Source organism: Leopardus geoffroyi, chromosome E1, assembly GCF_018350155.1.
Source record: "Leopardus geoffroyi isolate Oge1 chromosome E1, O.geoffroyi_Oge1_pat1.0, whole genome shotgun sequence".
NCBI lineage: Eukaryota > Metazoa > Chordata > Mammalia > Carnivora > Felidae > Leopardus > Leopardus geoffroyi.
In genome coordinates this window covers 40,695,235-40,711,861 of record NC_059330.1, presented here as the reverse complement: position 1 = coordinate 40,711,861, position 16,627 = coordinate 40,695,235, and the positions used below count along the sequence as shown (strand labels likewise).

General features: G+C 58.0%; 2 protein-coding genes across 3 annotated transcripts in view; both read left to right on the top strand.

Moving 5' to 3' along the window:
- The first annotated feature begins 129 nt into the window (after nt 1–129).
- On the top strand, nt 130–8,425 carry DHX58 (DExH-box helicase 58). Its single transcript, XM_045488880.1, has 13 exons — nt 130–360; nt 490–658; nt 864–1,065; nt 1,449–1,639; nt 2,388–2,504; nt 3,112–3,238; nt 3,395–3,586; nt 4,268–4,521; nt 5,037–5,186; nt 5,274–5,435; nt 6,159–6,349; nt 7,422–7,518; nt 7,814–8,425. The coding sequence occupies exons 1-13, from the start codon at nt 341–343 to the stop codon at nt 7,997–7,999; spliced, it is 2,058 nt and encodes a 685-aa protein (XP_045344836.1). The 5' UTR covers nt 130–340; the 3' UTR covers nt 8,000–8,425.
- Nucleotides 8,426–10,303: 1,878 nt separating this feature from the next.
- LOC123603722 (transmembrane protein C17orf113) overlaps nt 10,304–16,627 on the top strand; it is a 50,771-nt gene continuing 44,447 nt past the window's right edge. The window contains exon 1 of one of the 2 annotated variants that reach the window (XM_045488892.1): nt 10,304–10,398. The gene's annotated coding sequence lies outside the window, so the exon portion shown is untranslated. The other variant, XM_045488895.1, reaches the window with a different exon arrangement.

Genomic DNA, 16,627 nt, shown 5'->3' with positions numbered 1-16,627 from the left:
TCACCTGGGTGGACATGGTTACAGCTGATTCAGAAGGGTGGGGGGTGGGGTGGAGACCACTCTTGGAGGAGGGGCCGGCAGGACCCGGGAGGAATGAAAGGGTGCTTTCCTGCAGGTTTTTCAGGCAACGGGGATTTCTAAGGCAGATCTCTGACAGAGCTGGCTCCTCCCCTGAGTTTCAGTTTCTGTTTCCGATCTCAGCACAACCCCGGCCGGCCGGGGCCAGGCGACCAACACCAGGCATTGGGGCTAACCACCCTCTGTGCCTCGGCAGGTGGTGCAGATAAGAACTGGCAGGGCAGGGGTCAGGTGTAGTCTGTGTTACTCGTCTCCCCTTCAGATGATCAGATCAGATTCCAGGTAGGTCCCTTCGGTGCCCTGCTCCACCTCCCTCCAGTGGGATGGGGACAGCTCTGCACCAGAGTGGGCTGGCCAGGAGCGGGGAGGGAGCCAGGATGGCCAGTCATCTGAGCCTCCTTCCATTCCCAGAAGGGAGCTGCGACCCTACCAGTGGGAGGTGATCATGCCTGCCCTGGAGGGCAGGAATATCATCATATGGCTGCCCACGGGGGCTGGGAAGACCCGGGCAGCTGCTTATGTGGCCAAGAGGCATCTAGAGACTGTGGACGGAGCCAAGGTGGTCGTACTGGTTAACAGGGTGAGTAGCCCACTCTCCCCTCGTTGGGGTCTCAGTTCCTCAGGTGCCTCACAAAGCCCGCCAGATCTCCAGGGCTGCTGTGGCCACCTCTAAGCTCACCTGGCTTTTCTCCCCTTCCCGTCCCCAGCCAGTTCCTGGGGGTCACGTTGCCTCCTCCCCATCGCCCCATCCAGCCTCCTCTCCCTGACTCCTTCCCCACCCCCAGGTGCACCTGGTGACCCAGCATTGCGAGGAGTTCAGCCGCATGCTGGACGAACGCTGGGCCATTACAACCCTGAGTGGGGACATGGGGCCACGAGCTGGCTTTGGCCACCTGGCCCGGAGCCATGACCTGCTCATCTGCACGGCCGAGCTGCTACAGATGGCACTGACCAGCCCCGAGGAGGAGGAGCACGTGGAGCTGAACGGTGAGGGCTGAGCCAGGGGAAAGAGTCCACACCTGAGGCACCTCGACCTGCCAGCCCCAGGGCATCTCTCCTAGTACGGCTGTTGGGATGTTTTGTGGGAGTGAGGGGATCCCCATTCGCCAAACCCCAGCATACACCCTAGTAGAAGCAGATCTGGCTAGAATGCAGGATCTGGGGCAAGCCTCAGCCCGACCGCTGAGCCTCAGTTTACTAATCCGCAAAATGGAGGTAAATCATCCCTGCCTCGGCCGGTCTCTGGAGCCTGGCTGCGGGTTGTGAAGGGAGGAAGGAGTTAGATGAACTGTGGGGACTACATGGAGAAAAGCTGATGGGGGAGGAAAAGCTTTGCAAAGGTCACAGCCTTCCCCTGTGTTCGCCCCCAGCCTTCTCCCTGCTTGTGGTGGATGAGTGTCACCACACGCACAAAGACACCGTCTACAACATCATCCTGAGCCGGTATCTACAGCACAAACTCCAGAGGACACGGCCCCTGCCCCAGGTGCTGGGTCTCACAGCCTCCCCAGGCACTGGTGGGGCGTCCACACTTGATGGGGCGATTGACCACATCCTGCAGGTCAGCTTGGCTCCTATGACCCTCCTGCCACCAGAGTCCTCCCTGCCCTGCCCCATGCCCACCAGCCCTACCCAGGCTCTCCTGAGTGACCGTCTGGGCCCCTTTGTCACTGAAGCTGCAGCCTCCAGTGGCTTCTTCCTGCACTTAGAATAGACTCCCATCTGTCTACTGTGGCTTACACAGTTCCATACGACCCAGCCCTGCCGACCTCCCCAGCCTCATTTCCCCGCACACTCCCCTCACCCCTACCCCACAGGCCTTCTCCAGGTCTCCGGAGCATGTCCTGCTTGTCCCCCTTCTCAGGACCTTTGTGGTCACCGTTCCTTTTGCCCTGAATGCCCTTCCCCCTGCACTTGGCCTGTCTGGCTCCTTCTTGCCTTTCAGGGAACAGCTTAGTTGTCACCTCTTCAGAGTTCTTCCCTGACCTCCCCCACTGCACGCTATCACATCATCGAGTTTCATTCTCCTCAGAGCTCATTAACGCGGCCTGAAGCCCTCTCATTCTGTTATTCTTTCCTGCTTTGTCGATCTGTCTCCCCGACACCAAAATAAGACCTTCTGGATCCCCGCTGCCTCCAAAAGCACTGGGCCCAGAGAGGACGAGCAATAAATATTTTGTTGAGTAAATGAATCCCCACTTCCAATGGCCCTGCTCAGTGGTACCTGGGACCTGTCCTGTCCCAAAGTTCTGCCCGTTGTCCTCATAGGACTCTACCCCAGTCTGGTGAACCTCCATCTCTTGCCCCAGCTCTGTGCCAACCTGGACACGTGGCGCATCATGTCACCCCAGAACTACCGCCCCCAGCTGCAGGAGCACAGTCCTCAGCCCTGCAAACAGTACAACCTCTGCCACAGGCGCAGCCAGGTGAGTGGAAGGAGGGATACGGGCATTGGGGGGGGGGGGGTGCTGGCATGAAGTTAGGTCACCTGGGGTTGAGCCCTGATTCCACCTCCCCTAGCTCTGTGACTTCCCGTTACTTGCGTTTATATCCGAGCCTCTGTTTCTCCCTTCTCTGAAATGGGGAAGTCGCAGCCCATGCCCACAGCCTGCTGTTTGGTTTGACTCCGACGCCTCTCTGGGCACCTGTCAAAACCCTCCAGCACCCTGTCCGGTGCTTTGCAAACTTTAAACCTGGAGCACTTTGTGCTGAGGCTCTCCCACGGTGCAGACACTGTCTGGCGTCTGCTATGACAGGGCTGCACAAGGGCTTGGAGATTGCTGTTCTCAGGCCAGAGGTCAAGGGCACGTAGCGGGTGGAGGCAGAACAGGAACCAGGGGCAGCAACCTGACCCCTGCCTCCAGTCGGGACTCATTCACATCCCGGCAGGCCTCCCTCCGGAGCTCCTTCTCAAACACCACGGGTCAGGGGCAGCAGGAGCGGTGAGGCTTCACGTGGAGATCGGCGCTCCCGTTGGGTGTTCACTGCTCCCCCATGTGTATGGGAATCCCTTCACTCCCTCTTCTCATCCAGGACCCATTTGGGGACATGCTGAAGAAGCTCATGGAGCGAATCCACAACCGCCTGGATATGCCGGAGTTGAGCCGGGACTTCGGGACGCAGACTTACGAGCAGCAGGTGGTGGAGCTGAGCCAGGATGGTGAGAGGGGCTGTGGACGCGGAAGGCGAGGAGGCGGGGACCTGCCTGGGCGGAGCCTTTGGGGCGGGGCTTAGCCTCTCGGGGGGCGGAGTCTAGGCCGCTGGAGGCCTGAAGGGGCGTGGCCGCTCAAACCCTGAGGCCTCTGCCCACCTGCAGCGGCCGAGGCCGGGCTCCAGCAGCGCCGGGTGTACGCGCTTCACCTGCGGCGCTACAACGATGCGCTGCTCATCCACCACACGGTCCGTGCTGTGGACGCACTGGCCTCGCTGCGGGAGTTCTACGACAGGGAGCGCGCCACTAAGACCCAGGTCCTGCATGCCGAGCGCTGGCTGCTGGCACAGTTCAATGGTGAGGCTCGTGGGAACTGTACTGGTCGGGGCACAGGAGTCAACACAGGTTGGGAGGGTGCCAGTGAGGGTACTGGGGCCCTATTTTTCTAACCGAAAGTCGAGGCCGTGGATAGGGCAAAAGATGTATGCCCTCATCTGTGGAAGTTTACATAGCTATGAAAACGAATTCATGATACTGCCAAAGATTTTTTAAAAGCCATTGAGTTCAGGGACTGTCCCTTGAAAGTCTGGGGTGTGTGGTACCTTTAACCTGAGCAAGCGAGGTGGTCAGAGGGTAAAGTTTAAGGCAAGAGACCTCAGCAAGGCTGAGGGGCTGAAGGGGGGGGGGGGGGCAAGGATCTTTCTGAAGAGACCTGAGGTTGAGTTAGTTAATCCTGGGTGGCAGAGGTCAGCATGGAAAGGTCAAGTGTCATCCTGGTAGCTGGGTTGAAGAGGGGTGCTGGGTGAGCTATGTCTGCAAAGGATTCTATACTGCAGGTCCCTGTGGAAGCCTGGCTGGCTGGGTGGGAAGAGGGCGGCCTTAAATGTCCTTTTGGTGCCATTCAGGGGGAATTAGGAGCCGAGATCCTCAGGCTCCCTCTCCACCTGCAGCCCTATCCCTGTGAACCATGCCCTCTCCCATTGCCCTGCCCACCTCCAGGCCTGAGTTCTGTGCCTCTGTTTTGGGCTTTTCTGGCAGACTACAAGAACGAGCTGGCCGACCTGGCGACACGTAGCCCGGAGAACCCCAAACTGGAGATGCTAGAACAGATCCTGCAAGAGCAGTTCGGAAGCTCCGACGGCCGCCGGGGCATCCTCTTCACCCAGACCCGCCAGAGCGCTCACTCTCTCCTGCTCTGGCTTCAGCAGCAGCCGGGCCTGCAGATACTGGACATCAGGGCTGACCTGCTGATTGGGGCTGGGAACAGCAGCCAGAACACCCATATGACCCAGGTGTGGGCTTTGGGGAAAGGAGCCGGGGCTGAAGGAGTTCCTAGGGGAGAAAGGGTGGGGACGGAGTCTTCAGCACAGAGATATGGGGGACTGATTCTCCCCAGGCAGAGGGTAGAGAACTGGGGGAGAGAGGTGGACACTGAGATCCCCAGTACTGAAGGTTTCCTCCATCTGGGAGTCCCTGGGGGCAGAGAGGCAGAAGCTTGTGGATCTGTAGGGAAAGAGGTAAGGGATGTTTTCAGGACAGAGGATCAGAGGTCTGGGGTCCCTTGCTAGAGAAGAATAAGTCCTGAGAGCTCTAGAGTAAAGCGGTGGGGATCCTTAGGAGTCCTTAGGGGAGACAGGGGTTAGGTGGTCACCTGGGAAGATGGGCAAGGCCCTGGGGGTAGCAGTGGAGTCTTAGGCTCCCTAGGGGAAGGGGCCAGGCTTGTGATTAAACCGGAACCAGGTGAGGCTGGGAACCAGGAGGGCAGGCCTGAACCCACCTGGCCTACCATGCTCTTTCTCCGCCCCAGAGAGACCAGCAAGAAGTGATCCGGAAGTTCCGGGCTGGCATCCTGAACCTCCTGGTGGCTACAAGCGTGGCGGAAGAGGGGCTAGACATCCCCCAGTGCAATGTGGTGGTGCGCTATGGGCTCCTGACCAACGAGATCTCCATGGTCCAGGTGTGTGAACCCCGTGATGCCAACAGCCCTCAGAGATCCTTGTGGGACCCCAGGCCCGCTCAGGCTCCTCCCTATCTCCTTCCTCAGGCGAGGGGCCGTGCCCGGGCTGGTCAGAGTGTGTACTCGTTTGTGGCGACCCAAGGCAGTCGGGAGCTGCGGCGGGAGCTGACCAACGAGGCGCTGGAGACTTTGATGGAGCGGGCCGTGGCTGCCGTGCAGAAGATGGATGAGGCCGAGTACCAGGCCAAGGTCTGTGGGCAGCCTGCATGCCCTGCGGACAGAGGGGGGCGGAGGACGCTCTGCCTGGAAGGTCTCCGCACACACACACACCCCTGCTCCCTCTTCCTCTGGGGGCTAACTTGGCCCACCTGGGAAGGCTTAAATGGACGTGAAGGGTAAAGGCCAAGGGTGGGGCTGCCAGGGAAGGCAATGGTTCTTCTCCAAACGCCTTGAGAACAGGCCTCGTCTGAGCTTTTAATTCCTCATCACCAAATACTTTGTGCATCTGTGAGAGCTGTCTTACAGCTCTTCTGGCACCAGGCGGGGGGAGGGAGGGACAAAGACACATGTACAAAATAAGCCCAGAACCAGGACTTCAATCTGTTCCCCTGAGGCAGGGTCACCATCATCCAGCCTTGCCCGGGACAGCCCCCGTTTACACCTGTTATCCAGCGTAATTATTAGTGATGCCCCGTGTTCGATCCAAAGAAGCAGCTTTGCACAAAATCCTCCAAAGAGGAGGCAGAGACTCAGTGACAACACTCGCTCTGCTCCCACCATGCCCCCACCATGCCCCCGTTCCATACTCTTTTCCTCCACAGGGCTGCTTCTAAAAGCCCCAGGGAAGGTTGAGGAAAGTTTCTTCTGGGTACTAACGATCTGAGGCCTCCAGGAGCCCTTTGTTCCCTGAGCACATTCCGGGGGGCAGGCCTCTAGGGGCCCCACCTATGTTGTGTCCCCCTCTGACTCCAGATCCGGGATCTGCAGCAGGCAGCCCTGGTCAAGCGGGCCGCCCAGGCAGCCCAGCGGGAGAATCAGCGGCAGCAGTTCCTGGCCGAGCAGGTGCAGCTTCTCTGCATCAACTGCATGGTGGCCGTGGGCCACGGGAGTGACCTGCGGAAGGTGGAGGGCGCCCACCACGTCAACGTGAACCCCAACTTCTCGTGAGACCAGCGGGAGGGGCCGGTGGGATGGGAGGGAGGGCACAGGCAGGATGGGGGACTGGGAACCCCTCCCATCCAGACAGAGCTCTGAGGGTTTGCGAGCTTACACAGCGTTTTGACAAGTACCGAGTCTGCGGACAGGTTTTATCGCCACCCCGTTTTGCAGGTGAGGTGACAGAGGCTCAGAGAGGCTACATGACTTGTCCAGGCTCCCACAGCCACTATGTGGTTGAGCAAGAGCTGGAATTGAGGACACCAAATGCTGAGGGGCCACAAACTCCTCCCCCCGAACCCCCGCCGTCCTACCTACTCTGAAGGCAGAAGGGCTGGTTGTCCCTGAGCCATTCTGTCATCCTCCATCCCCTAGAGGGGAACCTTCCGCCCCCCTCCATTTGTCCATCCATTCATTAAGGATTGATTAGGGACCCGCTGTGTGCCAGGCCACTGTGCCAAAGATCTCCACGCAGGCTCTCTCATTTAAGGAGGTAGCACTTCAACCAGGACTTGCAGGCTGGATTGGGCTGGAAGGGGGGATGCGTACAGGCAGGGATGATGTGATAGGACTGATTCTGGTTGGTTTGAGTGGGAAAGGCCATGAAGGATGAGACTGAAGAAGACAGAATAGCCTGTGGAGAGCATTGAAGGTCAGGCCTGAAAGTCTAGCCTTTGTCTGGGAGGCAGTGAGGAGTCTTGGGTGAATTTTGAGCAAGGGAATGTCAAGGTCAGATTTACATTTTTAGAAGATCACCCTGGCAGTTGGCGGAAGGATGGCGTGGGTTGGGAGTGCGGATGGAATGGGATGGAAGGGTGGGGCAGGGAGATCTGTTGGGGGGTAGTTGGAATCATCCCGGTGGGTAGTCCTGAGGCCTGAACTTGGTGGGAGGGCATGCAACGAGGCAGCACAGACAGGGCTGATTGAAGGTTGGGTCTTCTGGCCCTGGGAACTCTCTGTGCCTCTTGGCAGTCAGAAAAGCCCAAGGTCCAGGTGGAGGCCCAGCAAGCAGGAGGGCACAAGATCGGGGGCTAAGTGGGGGGCATCCTGAGCACTGTGGTCCCTCCCATTCCCCTCCAGGATCTACTACACTGTCTCCCGGGGGCCTGTGGTCATCGACAGAACCTTCAAGGACTGGAAGCCTGGGGGTGCCATTCACTGCAGGAACTGTGGGGAGGTAAGTATTGGGGCCATGGCCCTGAATCCAGTCTTCAGAAGTCCCCAGTCTGAGAGAGGAGGCCCAGCCTCTGCCATCAGGACATCCTCACGGGGATGGGGGAAGCAGCTCTGCCCCAGGAGTCCCTCATCTGAGGAGAGAGGTCTAACCACAGTGTGACTGGGGAGACGGCTCTGAGGTGGGAGACCCAGGCCCTGCGTTCATGGATGCATGATTCTCTCCTCCCCCAACTTGAGGAGAAAAAGCCCAGTCTGAGGATGGTGGCCCAAAGCAGCCATCTCTGTCCCACCCTCAGGCCTGGGGTCTGCAGATGATCTACAAGTCAGTGAAGCTGCCAGCGCTCAAAGTTCGCAGCATGCTTCTAGAGACACCCCGAGGGAGAGTCCAGGCCAAGAAATGGTCCCGCGTGCCCTTCCTCGTGCCTGACTTTGACTACCTGCAACACTGTACCCAGAACCTGTCTGACTTCACCCTGGATTGAGCCTCCTGTCCCTGCAGTGCCTGGCTCAGGCTGCAGGGGGCGGGAGAATCCGTGGCAGCTGCCGTCTTCCACGGGGCGAAGCCCGGGCCCAGGCCCCTCTTGTCTGAGTCACCAGCTCGGGGTGTTTTGCGGACCAGCCACAGACAACCCGGGCACCCAGGCTGGCTGAGACTCCCACGCCAAGGAAGCAACTGGAGAGCCACAGCTCAGCCTCAGTCTTCCTGCACACTCACAGATACTCCAGTGCACTAGATGGACGTGAGGGTTGGGGGGCATTGGGAGGGAAACTGAGGCAGGAGGCTAGCCCCACTAAACTAGCAATCACCACAACTTCCCTTGACCCCCTGACATTCCTTCCCTGCCAAGGCCACTTCTATTTTTGGAGGCTCCTCAGAAATTGAAAATAAAGAAGTAGAAAATTGGTGTAGAAAAGTTACGGTTTTTTAAAAATAGATTTGTTGAGGTATAAATGACATAAAATAAACTCCGTAATTACAGTGTATAATTTGATAAATTTTTATTAAAAAAATGTTTTTAATGTTTATTTATTTTTGAGAGAGACAGAGACAGAATGCAAGTGAGTTAGGGGCTGAGAGAGAGGGAGACACAGAATCCGAAGCAGGCTCCAGGCTCTGAGCTGTCAGCACAGAACCCGACACGGGGCTCGAACTCATGAGCTGTGAGATCATGACCTGAGCTGAAGTCGGATACTTAACCGACTGAGCCACCCAGGTACCCCTAATTTGATAAATCTTAACCTGTCTTCCACAATCAAGACAGCAAACATAGCCATCACCCTCAAAAGTTTCCTTGTTCCCATGTATTCCCTCCCTCCTCCCTCCTCCCTCCTCCCTCCTCCCTCCTCCCCTTCCCCCTGCACTGATCTGATATTTTTAAGGTTAAAAGTTGTGGTGGTGGTGGTGGTGGTGTTTTAACCACCCCTCTTTATGGCTCTCAGGTAACCTTATTTGGAGAGAGCACCCCAAGCCTCCATTTGAGAGCCATCCAGAATGGTCCCCCTGCCCCCTCCAACTCCTGAGAGTCTCCAACCCCAGCAACACCCCTCCATCTTCTCCTGAGCCCCGGGGTCACCTCCCTGGGCTGGGGAGAGGCTGAGAATCCAGGATTGGAGGGGTGGTGCTCAGGTAGGCACTGGAGCGGGGGAACTTGTAAAGGCCTACATTTTCTGTTCTCATTTTAACAAGGAAGAAAAAGAAAGGCAAGATCTAGGTTGATTCTTCAGGGAAAGGGCTATTTCTGTAGTAAGAGGCCCAGCAGGCAGGAGTCACCTTCAAGAGGAAGGGAGGGGGCTAGAGCAGAGATTTGAAAGCAGGATGGCAGTCCTTCCTGCCGTCTAATCTCCTTCCTTCCTGCTACATCCTGGGTCCTGCCTAAGGGTAGATGGAAATAAGGCACTTTCTTTTCCCCAGCACCTCCTTTTGGATCTGTCTCTTGTCTGATTGAGGCTGAAAGTCCAGTTCCAGTCTTTTTTGGCCTCCATTGCCCCAGAGGGAACCCCTTTCCCCGGGGCCTCTCTTCCTCCTCATCTTCTCCTGGAGGCATCCCTCGGCCTTGGTTCCAGGAGTCACCCTTCTTCTCCCTGCTGTCACATCTCCGCCTCCTGGGGCCCGTCCTCTGCCCATCCGGTCCCCACTTCGCCTTCAGTTGTTATCTTCCCCTGCCAGCAACGTGCCTTTTTCAGGTCAATAAAATTAGCGACTGGGGGCAGAGGGGGGGTGGCAGGGGCCCAGGGGTGCTAAGCTCAATGGCCTTGAATGCGGCTGGACGCACGGAGTCTGGACGCCTGTCATTCCAGGGCTAAACAGTGACAGCTGAGGGGCCTGAGCTGGTGTTGGGGGCAGGGGATGTTGTTGCAAGGAGTGATGGATTGAGGATAAAGATGACCTGGGCACCCTCAGTGGCCTGAACCCCTACACAGCTGACCCCTGGATGGGAGACCCTGACTTCAGAGGAGGTGTCCTCTCACCCACCTTGCCAGGCTGGGAGAGCTTTCTTGAGCTAGGATGAAAGGGGGAACTCAGGCAAGGAGGGGTTCCTAGGCTTTCTTCTTCTGGTGAAGGGTCTTCACATGGTCACTCCCTCCAGGCCATGTGGGCGAGGCTGCCCGAAGCGGGGGGATCCTACCTTCTCAGCCTTCGATAAGCTCAGCTCCAGACCCTCCCTAGTGGCCCAGAAGCTCTCCTCGCTTTCGGTCCCCCTGAATAAGCCCGCCCACCGTACCCGACCGCGGCTCCGGGAGGGGCTCCGCCGCGGCTCCCTCTCCGCGGCCCCGCCCCCCGAGCCGGGCCCCGCCCCCTCCCCCGGCCAGCCGGGAGCCGTGGCGCTCCCGAGCGCAGCGAGAGCAGGTGGCCGCGGCGGGCTCCGTCTCTGCCCTGCAGGTAAGTCAGCGACGCGGGCTGGTCCACGCTGAGGACCTCGAGGGCGGCGCGGGAGAACAAGGTAGCCCCCTCCACCTGTCCTGTGCCCTCGTCTCAAAACTGGGGGGCCCCACGAGACGGTGAGGACAACCCTTTTGGTTCTGCGCGCCCCGACGCTGGGCGTCTAGCTAGTGGGACTAAAAACTCTGGCGAAGTTTAGAGGCTCCTGGCTGGCTATCCCTGATGCCGGCGTGGGCTCTGAGGGATGAGAGGAGACAGAGCATTAGGCACGCAGCTTTCTGAAGGAGAGCGGGTCGGGGATGGTGACTGCAGGGCTCCGGGTGAGGACCCTTTCGCGGACTCCGGGTGCCCCGTGCCTCATCCAAGTGTAGCATCCTATTCCCACCCTTCGGGAGGGATAGGGTGAAGCAAACAGCTTCTGTTGTGTGGGTAAATGAGGTAAGGGCACATAGCTGAGCTGGGACCTGGGTTTTCCCATAAACCCAGGGCGCATCCGCATCATTTGTTACACCTGGGTACAGATACACGTGGGTAACGCGGATGAGGGAGCAGGGGATCATCCAGAAGGTCTGGGGAACCCAGAGAGCCGGGGGGACTGAGTAGATCTTTTCTGTGTTCATGTCCCAGAGCCAGTCGGAGAAGATGATCACAGAAGGGAGCCTTACTGCAGACGTGGGGTGCATTTGTACCTTCCGTGTTGGGATTTGGGTTGTAGGAAAGGGGTCCTGCCTCCTAGTACTCAAGGAAGGCTTCCTGGAAGAGGAGGTCCTGGACTGACAGCTCAGATGTCATGCTCAGAGCTCTGAGCCACAAGGGAAGGTCGGACTCTGGGCCTTGGTGCTGGGCTGGGGTACAGCAGAGGATCCCAGATTGTAGAAAAAAAGAGAGGTCAGGATGCTGCCCTCTGGATCCAGCCAGGACCCCAAGACATTCTAGAGATCATCACAAGCTCATGGACGGAGATCCAACTTAGGTGGGAGGGCTTCTTTTGTATGTCTAGTTTCCCCATTCCATTGTCTCCTCCCACCACACAAACTGTCATTGTTGGGAAGTTCTTTCTCATAGCTGACCTTCATCCCTTCTGCTTCTGTGCCTGCCTCTTCTGGAAGTCAATGTGCTGTAGTGGAAAGAGTGGGGTCATTGCGGTCAGTTAGACTTGAGTTCTATCACCTGTACCTACTGTGTGACCTTGGGCAAGTTACTTAACCTCTTTGAGTTTGCTTCCCCACCTGTAAAATGGGGATAATAATAGAACCCACCTCATAGGGTGGCTGTAAGGATTAAGTGCGAATACGCATGTAGAGCGCTTTGCATACTGCCTGGCGCCTGGTAAGAGCTCAACAAGTGTAAGTGTCCCCTTCCGTGTAGGACAGCAAAGCCGATCTGCAGGGGGTGGGGGTGGGGGTTGGAAGGTTTTTTTTAAACTTGGCCAGAGAGAGGAGTGCCCTTCACCACCACCACCCCTCCAGCCCCTGCCCCCTGCTGGCTCCTGGATCCCTGTTGGACTCTTCTGGGCTGCCCAGGGACCCTCTCCTCCTTCTCTTTCAGTCGCCGTGGTTTTTTGCGTCCAGAGGGAAGAGAGGGACCCCAACAGGTCAGGGACCAGTGGCAGCAGGAGCCCACTTGGGGCTAAGCCTCAAGGGAACAGACTGGCTTAGAGAACCAACTGAAAAAAAAAAAAAATGCCCCATTTGTCATCACCTCCCTGCCCTCCCCACCTCCAGAAATCCACAAGTTGGGATCAAGCCTCACTAAATTTTTCCAGGAAGATAAATAATACAAGTGACTGAGAGTCCTGTTTGGGGATTGTCCAAGCTACCCTCCAAAGGCAGCTTCAGTCCCTGGCCCGCGCTCTGGAAGCTGCTGGGAAGGCTGGATCTAGTAAGCACCCTTAAACCTGGGCAGGGGAGGGAGTGTCCTTGCCCTCACTGGGTGCTTTCAAGGGCTCCGCTCTCATCCTCCTCTGGCCATTCCTCTCCCTGTGGGGTGAGGCGTCAGGAAGGCCACGGGGATGAACCTGTGCATTCCCTTCAAGATCACATTCCCCGTACCTGTGACTCTGGAAGTCCCTGCCCAGATGGTCACCCAGCTTGCTCCCAGCCCCTGCAAGCCTCCACCCCGGGCCTGTTCTCAATGTAGGTCGTGCCACTAACGTGTGCACCCCTCGGCCTCAGGGGCGACTGCAGATGGCTAAGGGGCAGCTGTTTGCCAGGCGTAAGGATGGAACCAGGATGTGAGGCTCGGTGTCCACACGCACGCACCTGAGTCTCTTGTGGTGCAGAAAGGAGCTCTCCCTCCATAGCGTCGTTCTCCTGCAAAAGTCCCGGGAGTCAGAGAAATCTAAGTTGGAACCTGGCCTTCCAGGTTGTTATGGAGTGTACTTGTCAAGATGGGAGGTTAGAACATATTTCAATTCAGTTTGTTGGCTTGCCCTAGGCCCTGCAAGCGTTCAGGGTGGGCCCGGCAGCATCCGTGACTGAAACTGGTATTTGGTGAATTTCCTCCCTGCCTCCCTGCTGGCGCTGCCCCCGAGTAAAGCGGCACGCCCTGTGAAACTGGGCAGAGGACACGCCCACCTGGACCAGGAAGGAGTTTCAAGGTGACATGAAGACTGTCAGCTGTCACTAACAAGCAGTCCCCGCTTGGGCCTGCTGACCTCATTCTCCACCCCAAAAGTGGGACAGTGTCTTTCAAATGTCCTGTGATGCTTAAGAGGGAATGGATGAGAGGGGCACGGTCGCTTTTTTCCTGAGTGGGGGCAGGGCGTGGGCCCCTGCTGGGCCCCAGGAGGTCAGCGGCGCTGCAGCGGGATGGGGGATGGATGTGACAGTGGGAGCCGGGGGGGAGGTCAGAGCTGGACCCCACCACCCTTCCCGCTGTCCTGCTCAGAGGGAGACGCGCCCAGAGCCAAGAAGGAGCCGTGGGTCTGTAACGTGGGTCCTCCTGTAAGTTTAGGTCTTGGGCTTTGGATGGAGAAGAGCATGGAGGCCAGCTGGCCGGGCAGTGGGAGTCATCCCCGGCGGGAACGAATGGCACACTGGTCTCGACTACAGCTGAGTGCCCCGTGGCACCTGAACACACCGTCTGTTCGCGGGAGAGAGACACGCGGCCTTTGTGTGGCCGTCTCTGACGCTCATCCGTTGTGATCAGGCTGTTTGAGGGTCAGACCTGCCGCTTTGGCCTCATTGGCACTGGTCGAAGGTTCACACTCAGATGCCCTCGCACGGCCAGGCACACGTGCCCGTTTGCACCGGCTCACGGTTGCACGCTCAACACGGCTCCGAGTGCAATCTCGGGGATGGGTCCCCGCAGACCCGCCCTGACGTGTGCGCCTGGGCCACCCGCGTGCCTTCGCCACAGCCACGGTGTCACCCTCCCCTATCGGTCGGTGACTTTTCATTCACCTTGGGTGACCTGCCAGCTCCAGTGGCCAAGGGTTGGCTTACTCGAGGGTGGCTGGGGGCCAGATGCCTGCAGCGCTTCAGTGCCGGGGACAGAAGACGGCAGCAGTGCCCTCCTGGGACTTCCCATGGACCCACTGGACCTGACATTTGGCACCTCTGGTCCCCCAAATCTGTCAGGGGGGTCCCCAGGCCCTGAGTCTCAGTCTGTCTGTCTTTGTGTAGCTCTGTGAGCCTCTTTCTGCCTCCCAGCGTGTAAGTGCGTCTGTCCCTGTGTCCCCCGCGTGCTCTCTGCTCAGTCCTTCTTCCCCAGCTCCTGTGCCTGCCATTTCTGTCTCTCCTCCCTCCCTGTCTCTGGTCCATCTGTTTTTCTGTGTGTCTTTCTTTCTCTTTTTCTCTGTATGAGCACCTCTGTCTCTCTCTTTCTAAGTCTCTTTTTCTCTGCGTGTCTCTGCCCTTTTATCTCTGTCACACACACACACTTCCTCACCCTCAGTCTCTCATTTCTGTGTCTCCAATTGTGAGACGTCTTTCAGGTTCATCTTTCTGTCTTTACAGCTCTCCATCTCTGCCTCTGAGTCGGGTTTGTGCCTCTGAGATCTCTGTCTTCCTCTCACGAGGTGTCCCAGAGGGACAGGACAGCCAAGTGTCTCTGAGTGTGTAGAAGAAGGTGACAAAGCATGGCGGGGGAGTGGGGGTGGGGGTGTGTGTGCTGCTATGGCTTGTGGGTTGCTCCTCTGCCAGGCGAGGAGGGGGGAGAGTAGGATCAGGTTCGGGAGAGGACGGACGTCAGCCCACCTCCCCCACGTCTTCTGTCAAGAACTTCAGAACTTGGGGGGCTTTGGCTCCAGACTCCTTCTTCAGCCACCAGGCCCAGGGTCACGGACTGGGAACAGGGCCAGGGCTTCAGAGTGACAAAGAGGAGAGCCCCTTGTCTGTCCGGTTGATCTGATTGACCCGGAGCCGAAGGAAGGGTGTTGGGGCTTTGGAGTCCCCACTCCGCAGAGGCGCTGACCAGAGTGGGGCTGGACTCGATGCTTTTCTTTCCCTCGAAGCAGCCAAGCCCCACGCACCCACCCCAGGCCCCCCGCTTCCTGCTCCAAACCACCGGCTACTCCCCACCCTGTTCCAGAGGTTTCCGCTGACTGCCCCAGGGCGAGGGGCCTGCCCAAACAGCCTCCCTGCTCTCTCCTCGGGCATCCCCACCTCAGTGGGCCTCTCCTCGCCACTGCCCTGGCCTCTCGCACAGGAGCGGCTGTGTTGGCTGTTTGTTTATTTGACTAAGGTTTCCTTGGGTGGAGTGAGGGCCGAATCCAGATACTTCTCCCCAGTTCAGATGCCTAGGCAAGAGGCCAGACTGCCCTCCCCCAGGTCCCACTCGCCTCTTCTCTATCCTCAGGCCCCAGACTTTTCTATCCTCCTGGTCTCGGTCTGTGATTCCTCCATCCGAGGCTGGCTACCCCCCACCTCACTGGACGGGCAAGTTGGGGAGGTGTGAGCCACACCCCTCACCACCCCTATCCCTCACTGAGGGGAGGGTATTGGGAACTGGATCCCTTGGGTTCTCCGGGGGATTCCCAAAGAGGAGCACATGGGCTATGGTCTTCAGAGGGTGGGAGAAGGTCTGCCCCCCCCTGCCTATCCACTCTCACAGCTGAGGCTTGAGCCAGAGCTAGCGTGAGTCTTCAGCAGAGAAATGATGCTCTAATGGGCTCAGGGCCTCCCAAGATCTGTCCCAGAATGACCTCCCTGGGATGCTGAAGTCCATTCCTGGATTGTGGTACCGACCCATACATAGAACTGCATCATCCTGCCCTCTGAGCGCCTGGAGAGGTAACGAAATCCCCACTGAGGTGGAGTCTGGACTCGAACCCAGGACTCCTCACTCCCCAGCCTGCACCAGAGCTGCCCGTTGGGCAAAAAGAACCCACTTCTCCCTGCATTTGAGCCTCCCCCACATCTCCTCTGTCTTCACTGGCCTGCAATGGAGACTCCTGGTCCCCACCCGTGTCTCCTCTCCGGTTGGGAGGGGATTATAAGGGCAGGTAGCATTCTTGTGACCTCGTTCTGAGATCGGCTGCCCTAGTTAGCAGCTTCCTGAGGGGAGAGGGACAGGAGAAGCTTTTAGACATGGTTTCAACCATCTGGGTGCTAATTGGGAACGCGACTGTTCCTAGGTTGAGGCTGGGACAGCTATTCCGGGGCTTCAGGATGAGGGGTGGAGGTGGAAAGGCCAGAGGGGACATCAGGAAGTTTCCCCAAATAGCCCGGCCCACAGCCAAAAGTGGGAGCGGGGTTAGGGAGGGGGGCAGCTGGCCAGCTGGCACAGGGACCTGGGCCTTGGGAAGCTGAACAAGGAGCATGAATGAAGCAGGTCTGGTATTGTTTTCTTGTCTCTCCTGCTAACAGGCTCCTCTGGAATTTGGTGTCAGGAGTAAGAGGGCCAGGTTGGGGGGGGGGGGGAAGGGGTTGGGGGGGGATAAAGGTAGAATGGAAAGATATGTCTCTGCTCTGCCCTTTTCCCTTCCAGGGGCCCTTGGAAGCTCCAACCCATTCCCCTGCCCCTCACCCTAGTGATACTGTTTTATCCATTCATTCAACAAATATTTACTGAGGGCCTACTATGTGTTAGACTTGCTAGGCTTGCCCTGGGGATTCCAAGGGGGAGTAAGACAGGGAGAAGTTGCCCTGGGAATTCAAGGTGGGGGGATAAGACAGGGCGAAGAGTGAGTGCCAGGAGGCAGGAAGGAAATCTGACTTAAGGAGGGCAGTGAGGGAAGGCATCTCCAGGAGCTGTTATTTCAGCATCAGCCACAAGTAGGGGAGGT